The 9275-nt window shown below is 50.1% G+C and overlaps 1 protein-coding gene across 1 annotated transcript in view; it reads right to left on the bottom strand.

Annotated features, from left to right (window-relative positions):
- Positions 1 to 8525: 8525 nt before the first annotated feature.
- Positions 8526 to 9275, bottom strand: part of ZFHX3 (zinc finger homeobox 3) — a 113570-nt gene continuing 112820 nt past the window's right edge. The window contains 1 exon segment of the mRNA XM_009894075.1: positions 8526 to 9273. Coding sequence (XP_009892377.1) covers positions 8578 to 9273 — 696 coding nt within the window. The 3' untranslated portion in view covers positions 8526 to 8577.

Below are 9275 nucleotides of genomic sequence, written 5' to 3'. Positions count from 1 at the left end.
CAAACCAGCAAAAGTTCAGAAAACACCAGCCATCCCCAGTCCCGTGACTTAAACCCCCACGAGCTTCAGCCCATCCTTCAGTCCCTGCTCGTGTCCTGCCATGGCAGTGGGCTGGCCGGTGCAATGCAGGCTGGCCGGGGACCAGCACGGTCCCCAGTGACCCGCGCTCCCCTGTCCCTGCAGCTGGGGGTCCACAGCCCGTCCCTGCACATGCCGAGGGCAGGTCCCCCCCCCGGCCACGGGGCAAATGGCTGCTGGCTGGAGCCAGTGCCCGGCCAGCCCTGCTGAGGGGCTGCGAGAGCTGCTGCTTGCGCTGCGTGTACCCGGGCTGGTGGCAGGCGGTGGGACAGGGCTGGGGACAGCCTCCACTGGTGCCAGCCCAGCAGCAGCTGGAGGGGACAGGCTGCTCTGCCTGGACACATGCAGGAGGACACCCCACGGACTGGGGATGGTGACACCTGGCTCAGGTCGGCACCGGTGGCTTGGGGAGGCTGGAAGCGTTGGGGCAGGAGGGTGTGTGTGCGGGTGTGCCCGGCCAGGCTGGCAGCGGTTTGGCAGAGAATCCCCTCCCCCGTGCTGAGAAAAGGCCCTTTTTCGCTGTGACAATTCAATATAATTGAAAGTTTGCTTAGGAAAGAGAGTCTTTTTAACTGAACATGCTCACAGCTGAATCGATATGAATTATACGGCACAGAAGATGCCTAGGGTATTAAAACATTAATTAAGTAACATCATGCTACCATCTAACCAACAGCACAATACCATTTATAGGTACCGCTATCTTTTCTCTGGGGCGCAGTGTGAAGTCTCTCTTCCATCACCGCAGAGGCCGCAGGAGACCCGGAGCACCGCTGGCTGCAGCTCCTCCTCAGCTCTGGCTGGCGCCTTCCCTGGGGGCGGCTGCGGCTGCGGCGGCGCGCCGTGGGGCATGCACCGCTGCTGCCAGCCTGGTGCTCCTGCCCCTGGCCCTGGTGGGCGTATGGGAGGGCCCCCGTGGCCACAGGGCTTTGTCTGTCATTTCTGCGGTGCCACCAACCTGCTGTCACTTGTGACCTGCTGGTGGATAAGGGAGGACCAGCCCGGTCCTGTTGAGCCACTGGAGCCAGCCCCACGCAGCCCTGCCAAGGAGCTGCATCCTCGACCCGTGGATGGTGCCAGCGCCTCTGCGCTGAGCTGCCGCCTGCGGAGCCGAGCGGAGGCAGTGCCCACGCCGTTGTAGTTGGATTAGCTCACCACATCAGCCCGGGGAACTAATGCACCGATTCTGCAATATACCAAAATAGAAAGTCATTGGAGTGAAATCAGTGTCTTCACCACATCCCCTCTGGCAGAGCGTTAATTAAAATGACTCTCTAGTGCTTTAGATCATCAGGTGTACATTGTTAACGAGCTTGGAGGAGAGAATGGGCTCCACATTTGTAGTTTAAGCGCTGATGGAGTTAACCCTTCACCACTGCTGGCACAGCCTGCGCCTGGTGGCAGTTTCTCAGAGCATCCGTCTGCATTAGAGAAGTCAGCTCTCTTAGCGGACTTCAGATGTCATTTAGCAAAGATGTTAACGTGGGACCCTGCTCAGTTCAGCAGAGACCTGGCTGCACAAGCGACGTGGCTGCAGCTGCTGCTCTCAGGAGAGGGGGTCTGTGCCTGGCCCGAACCCCCATGTGCTGCTGTGACCATAGGGGGCTGCAGGACCAGCCGCCCCATGGACTGCACTGGCCCCGTGCTGCAGCAGGTCTCCTGCAGCAAACCTGGGCAGGGCAGGGAGGTGTCCTGCAGAGCAAAACTGGTCTCACTGGACGTTGGCAGCTGGTGAGGTTTTGGGGTTTCTTTTGGCCTTGTTTTAGTCCCGGTGATCTGCCACTTCATGCCCTGGGCACCTTTACAAATGCAGCTCTTCTGTCACTTGGTGGCATTGAAAATGCATCTTTGATGCCTCACCCGCATACCTGGGTCTGCGGTGGGGGTCTGGCAGCACTGCCATGGCATTGGGCTGGCGGCAAGGGAGGGAAGCAGGTACCCACAGCTGCTGGTGCGGGAACGAACCCTTCGTAGTGCTGACCTGTGTATCTGCACATTGGGGTGCACGTGGCATTGCCGTGCCTGTCCCCCACCCCTGGACCTCTCAGAGCCAAATGTGTTGCACGCAGGGGAGCTGGGGCGAAGGGCTCAGCCGCTGGCTGGGCAGCCCAGGGGCAGGGTGAATAGGATAGGATAGGGTAGGAATAGAATAGAATAGAATAGAATAGAATAGAATAGAATAGAATAGAATAGATTTTAGTTGGAAAGGACCTACAACAATCATGTAGTCCAAGTGTGGCTCAGCCCGTGCACAGCCCAGCCTGTGGCTGCTGCGGCGTCCGGCAGGGCTATGCACAGGGAGCAGGTGCAGGAGGGAGAGCGTCTCCAGAAGGTGTCCTCCGTCCATAGCCTCCAAATGCTGCAGGGCCCACAGCGGGGCTGGGACGTGGCTTGCACTGGCGCCTGGCTCCCGCACCCAGCACCGATGCCGGCCCCGTGCCCGGGCTGCCGGCAGAGCTCGTGCCCCGGGCTCACCTCTGCTGCGCACCCGGGCGGGATCCCCTGTAGGAAAGCCAGTTGGGGACAATGGGGAGACCAGAGGTGTTTCCTCCTTCCGTGTCAGCACACCTGTGTGTCCCGCGGCACCACATGCCGGGCTGCAATGTGGGGACCATGCGGAATACCTCCCCGCGGCAGCTGGCCAAAGACCCCGCTCCTGCTGCACCGACAGCAGCACACGGGCTGCAGCCGAGGGCAGAGGCACCCTCCAGCCGGGACCCCTGCTCCAAATCCATCAGCGAGGAGCGAGGGTACTGTCTGTAGTGAACACCTGGTCACTGCTCTGCTTTTATAAACACGTTTTTTTTTTTTGGCCCGTAGAGTGTACTAGTAAGAGCTAAATCTCTTCCTTGTCTTTTAGGTGATGGCAATGAAAGGCTATTAAACATCACTCCCAGTCTCAGCAGAATCACAGCACGGAAAAACCTTTTTATTTCTGTCAGAGGTTTGCACAATTTTCGCTGCTGCACTGCTCTGAACAGAGAGGCTCTCGCAGAGGTTTTTAGTTTGCAGCTTGTGCAGCTACTAGAGGCCATTTACACCTTTCTGAGCACTAGAGAGGTGCTTTCTCAAGCGTAGCTGTTTTAAACTGGAATTCAACCCAGGAATAAATAGCAACGTTACATAATAAACTTACAAAACGGCAGGTCTGCGAACAACAGTGAAGTCATTAACGTGGCACAGTACAAACACCAGTGGAAGGGCCACACTGGCGACCCCATTACTGCCGCAGTCCCGTCCGCTTGTGGAAAACGCAGAATGGATTTTTCCCATGAAATAAACCCAAACAGTTAGGAGGCAATCCAGATCCCCACCTGTTTAGGCTCACGCCAGAAGAGCAACGCCTGAACCTGGGGCAGGACCGGGCAGCCCGACCTGTGGAGAGTTTTGGGGCTCTGAGCGGCAGCGCACGCTCGGGCGCCATCGCCCGCGCCATTTCGATTGCCAGAGGCGCAGGATCTCCTCTCCCAGGGCTGTGCTCCGCGGCCAGGGCCTGGCTGGCTTGGTTCGGTTACACCGTAGCACCAGGAGTCATCGGGGGCTTGGCAATTTTGACCCACTTTATTTCATAATTCATGTATCTTTGGAGTCCGCATCAGTATGTCAGTATGAGTGTTGGGTTTTGGTGTGGTTTGGGTTTTTTGCTTGCTTTTTGTTGCTGTTGTTCTTTTTTTTTTTTTTTCCTCATGAAGGTGCATCAGCAACCCGATTATTGAACTTACTGGCTCACAAGTAAATGTCCTGACCCTATTAAGTAAAGAACGCTCCCGCGCCCTCGCTAGTTGGAAGATTTCCTCCCTGTGGCCCCTGCTCCGGCTGGACGACACTGCGGAGCTCAGGTGCCGCTCCCTGGGGAAGGAGGGAGGGAGGGAGAGGAAGCCCCTCGCTGTCAGGGAGGCGGCAAATCAGCCAAGGACGCCCATATTAAACACACTGCTCATCCCACCTGCAATGTTGGGTTGTGTTTCCTATTTTTTAAATTATTTATTGCTGCAGTTATAAATTAGAGATGAATGGTAGCCCCCGGGGCTCTCTTTTGGATGTGGTCCTTATTAATGAATTTCAAGCATTTTCTGCTGCAAGGGGCAATTTTTGGTAAGAGAATTGTGTATTTAACAGTCAGCAGTTCATCAAGTTTTCCTCTCTGCGCAAGTGAAGGGAAGAGCAGCGAGTCAGCCACTTACCTTTCTTACCTTTGTCTCCTTTTGGTTTGATCAGTAGAAGAAAACAGATGGCGATTTTAGTTGGCTTCTAGTTTACAGGTTTCAAGATGACCTCAGCCCATAAAGGCATCATGCTTTCCCTTTAACCGTTAATTACAGCAGTGTGCCCGGAATTCTTATACAATCATTTAGTAAAATTAAATGCACTTATAATGTCTTTTTTTCGTACACAATGCATCCCGAAGCCATAATATGAATTGCGCTATTTGGCTCATTACTTCCACTTTAACGCTAATTCACAGCATCGGCCCAGGCGCTCTCGCACCGACGGGCACCCAGACGCCCGCGCGTGGGGAGGGACGCGGACACACACGTGCGCCGGCGTGCGTGCTCCTCCAGCGGGGCGCGAGGCCGTGTGCCTGCGGACACGCGGCTGCGTGGCAGCGCCCGCCTGCTGCGGGATGCAGAAGTGCGGGCGGCTGCGCGCGTCCCGCCGAGCTGCGCGGCACACACCCACCCCGACACAGACCCTGCACCGCACAAGCGGGGACATCGGAGACGAGAGCTTTTGCTCATTTTTTTTTTTTTAATGTATCACAATGAGCAGGAAACATACGTGATGAAATATTTCCAAAGGAGTATATTCAATTACCATCTACAGTCAACTCAACTATGACAACAAAGTCTTTTGTGACAAATTTTTTAAAGTTTTGAAAGTTCCATGTGGTTTCTGTTTCTGTTAGTCTCCATGTATTTTGGTACAGTTCGAGATCAGCATTGTTACAGTAACAAAAAAAAGCTAACAAGACTACATTATAGAAAAACACCAAGAACATCATTTTTGGTTTCACTTGCTCTATTTTTTGTACATTGCAAAGGCTGTTCATATCCCTCTTCACCGCATTTATGCTTTCTGTTCTACCCAAACTCGCCCCCCCCCAAATAAAACCAAAAAAAATAGTCAAAGCTTTGTGTTTCACAGTGGGCAGTATCTCAGCGCCGACAAACCAACCAACCAACCAACCAACCATGCAACCAACCCAATTTCTGCTTCTATTTAAAAGTTTTAATTTTTTTTTTTTTTTCTAAAGCAAAATATATTTCCACGAACAGCACGTGTGCTGGCTTGTGTCAGCGCCTCCCTCACCCCCCCGCCTGCCCCCCGGGCGCGGGCGGCCCCGACACACCCCTTACGCCTCTCTTTATTCTCAATTGTATGAAACTTTGGCCATCTTCACCACTTAAAAAAGCTTTTTATTAAAAATAAAACAGAAACACGCTCAATGCTAAGTTTAAAATCTTTCCCTCGTGCCCTGCCTGGCCCCGCTCTGACGCTCGTTAGAAAGGCCACGCGGGGGGTCCCAGCGGGGCCGGGGGGACCCCGGTCCAGCCCAGTGCGGCCGGTGGGGATGGGTGACTGGGGACGGGGGTCCCAGCTCCGGCCCCGAGGCAGCCGGGCTGCAAGAGGAGGAGGCAACCTCGCACTGAAAGTCTCTAGAAACATTTAGAAAAAATACAAGGAAATGAATTTATAAAACCTTTTAGTGGGTGGGAAGGAGGAGGGGGAAGAAGGAGAGAGAAATTGCACTATGACCAAGCAATATAATTAAAAAACCGAAACAAAACAAGACAAAACAAAAGGATTTCCAAAAGAGACCTTGCGGAATTTGACAGATAAAGCTAGTGTTAAATTGTTAACTTGTATCACATAGAGAATCAAAAACAAAACAAACAAAAAAATTTCTATATGATACAGACAGAGTAACATACAACAGTTAAATGGCAAAAAATATATATATATATATTTCATAGAATTACAAACAAGATAAAATAATGGAAAACAAAAACTGTACAACTTTAGAATTTAAAAAATGTTCATCTCAAACATGGGGAGAAATACAAGAACTCTTGTTAAAAGAAAACAGTTTGTTAAAACAGCAAACGCTTTTTGTGTACTTGTTTCCGTTTTTGACACCTTATGCTACAACTGGGTACTGGTAGGAATATTAGATGGTACTCTCTTTAGTATCGTCTACTTAAAAAACAATTAAAAAAGGAATTTGCACTGTGCATTAGCCTAGTTAGAAATATGTACAACAGTTCAGGATCTAGTCTTTCATCGAACTAAAACCAAAAAATCCATAAAAATAAAAGCGTCCCGCTAGCAAATGAACCCCACGTTCATCTCTCGAATGCTCCAGTCTCTCGCAGAGTCGACGAGCGGCTTCAGCACGGGGAGGAGAAGCCCAGAGGCGGCGGGAGGAACCTGTGTTCACAGTCTTCGAAGTTCCCTTTTGAAGCAGGAGGAGGATGAAGATGATGGGGAGAAGGCTCTCGCACTTTCGGGGCAGAGGAAACAGGGGGTGGGGTGGGGAAAAGGAGATTGTTTCTGTTGACATTTGGCTACGGAAGTGAAACAGCAAGCATCTATTTGTCTCCAAAATCTACATTTTAGCAGCACAAAGTTTTCCTTTCAAAGTCCGGACCGTAAGAGATGCGTGCGTGCGTGCGTGCGTCTGCGTGTTGCCACAAGCAGGGGTGCGGAGCTGGCCGGGGACAGCAGGGCCTGGCAGGCTCCTCGCCTGCCCGCGCGGGACTCTGCGCCACGGCCCTCGCCGCTCCGCCTGCCTACCACGGGAGAGAACTTGGAAAGAGAAACCTGCCTTGTGGTGCGCTGGGTTTTTGCTAAGAGTTGTCTCTCTGCTTGCAGAAGAAGCACAGATAACAACCTGGGTACTTTTTTTATTCTTTATTTAAACTTAGACTTGTTTTGTTTAAATCAGAAACAAATTCTCAAGTAAAAAGAATCCTTTTTGCTCATTCTGCACCAGTGGTGAAAGGGTATGTCTTTGGATTTTATTTAAAGCATGAATTTTCTTTAGAGAAAAAAAATGTAACAAAACCTTTTTTTAAAAGAAGGAACAGAGTGCAGCCTAATTACACAAACAGAAACAAATGCTTATAGTTTAGGAACAGAGTCTTTGAAGCATTTACAAAATGAGGAAAAGAAGAGGGCAAGAAAAAAAAAGAGGAAAAATGGAAATTAAGAAAGAGATAAGTGCACAAGGGTAACAGACATAGGTAAATCGTATGTATACGCCTTAAAAAGTTTCAAACCCCCAACAAAAAATATTCTGCAAGGGATCCTACTGACCCCCCAAAACCCTTTGAACTTCTTTCTTTAGTTTTTATAAAATAATTATGCAACCACCCTCTAAGAAATGAAGGTAGCGACCATAAGTGGAAGATTACAGGATGGGGGACTGGGGAGTAAAGGTACAAAGGGGAGAAAAGCTTAGGCGAGTCAATGGATTGCAATCTATCTGGCTAGGAATGAACAAGACAACATCAAATGAGAAGCCGTCAGCTGGACCATACAAAAGCTAAATGTACACAAAAGGGTTTTTTCTTTTAAATCTACCATACTGCTTCAGTTCATTTCCAATGCAACAATCTACTCAACACCAAAAATGGTCATATCTATCATAAATACAGAAAGTCAGTTGTTTTAAAACTTATTTTTTAAGCTCCGAGTCCTCAACACTTCTTTGTGTGGTTTTTTTTTTTTTCTGAAAAGTGGGAGTGCTTAACTTTTCCCCTTGAAATTGGCTTCAGCAGAAAAGCTACCCTTAAAATCCCCGAAAAGCTAAAGCAGTTCACATTGTTTTTCTCTTGAATACTTTCTGCCCATTTTAAATTAACAAAAAAAAAAAAAAAAGAAAGAAAAAAAATCCTTTTCTGGAACGAAAACGAAACAAAACAAAACAAAAACCCCAAAACAAACGAAAGAAATTATATATATATATATATAAAACAATGATTCTGAAAACAGAACAAAGTGTGAGCGATTGACCTGAGAATAAAAAGACATTACATTTCTTTTTTCTTTTAGCAAGCCATTGGTATCTGAATGCTAAGATAGCAAGAAATTTAAAACTGTAACAAGGTGGGCTGCTTTCCCATACAGTGCATGCCGGCCTCTGCTGTGCTATCGACGTGGGGCGTTATTGAAAAGGGGCAATATACAAGGGGCTCAAGCTCCGAAGACAGTAAGGAGGCAGCACGGGCTTTCGTCTCCCAGACCAACAGTACCTTCGAAAGGACAAATGTAACAGATTTTTTTTTTCTTTTTTTAAGTTTTATTTTATTAAAAGGAAAGGAAAAAAGAAATGTAAAACCCACCGGCATCGTTATATGGGAAAACAACCCACGCTTTTTCTTTTTTCTTTTTTCTTTTTTTGGTTAGAAGCTTTGGAATTGCAGTTAGTCTATTTTTGAAATTGGTTTGTTATTAACTTTTTTATTTAAATTCATTTTCATTGTTCATCTTCAAAGCTTACAATCTGAAGGTGTCCATTCCTACGCTAGCTAGACCACTGTCCTTAGGGCAGCCGGGGTCCCGGGGCCCCTCCGCCGGGCTCGCCGGTCCATCTGACTTTTGGCTAAGATCCGTGTCAGACTCCTCCGAATAGTCGTCTGTTGGCATCGAGGGCTGAACCCCTGAGGTGCTGCATGAACTTGAGGTAACCGTTGAAGATGAGGATGCGGTGCTGGGGTCGGGGGGGCAGGCAGAGTGAGGTAATAGACTGGGGTGCTCTTTGGCGTTTCTTGCTGCTCTTGTGATTGTTCGGTGTTTGTGCGGGGCTGACTCGAGATGCTGACTGAGGGCTTCGTCCCCACACACCGTGCTCTCGCACGCCACGCACTGGTACGAGCCGCTGCCCTGGCCGCTGCCGGTGGGCACGTGAAGCACCATCTCTTGCAGGTTCGCCACGGACTGGCCGAAGAAGCAGAGGGACTTCAGGTGGTCGCTGGCCGCCTCCTGGTCGCCGAAGCCCGCCTGGCACTTGCGGCAGACCAGCTTGTACTGCACCTTCGGGACGATGAAGGGGTCGCAGAGGGAGTCCGCGCCCTTGCCTTCCGCTTCGGGCTCTTCTTGGGGTTTGGGCAGGAGGGGGGACACCTCGCGGGGTGCGTTCTTCTGCTCTTCTTGCTTGGGGGGTTCTTTGGCAGGGTCTTTGTCCGGGGTGGCAG

The sequence above is a fragment of the Charadrius vociferus genome, unplaced genomic scaffold, assembly GCF_000708025.1.
Source record: "Charadrius vociferus isolate BGI_N301 unplaced genomic scaffold, ASM70802v2 scaffold341, whole genome shotgun sequence".
In the NCBI taxonomy this organism is placed as follows: domain Eukaryota; kingdom Metazoa; phylum Chordata; class Aves; order Charadriiformes; family Charadriidae; genus Charadrius; species Charadrius vociferus.
The sequence above is the reverse complement of the archived record's forward strand: the minus strand, read 5'-3'. Positions and strand labels throughout refer to the sequence as shown.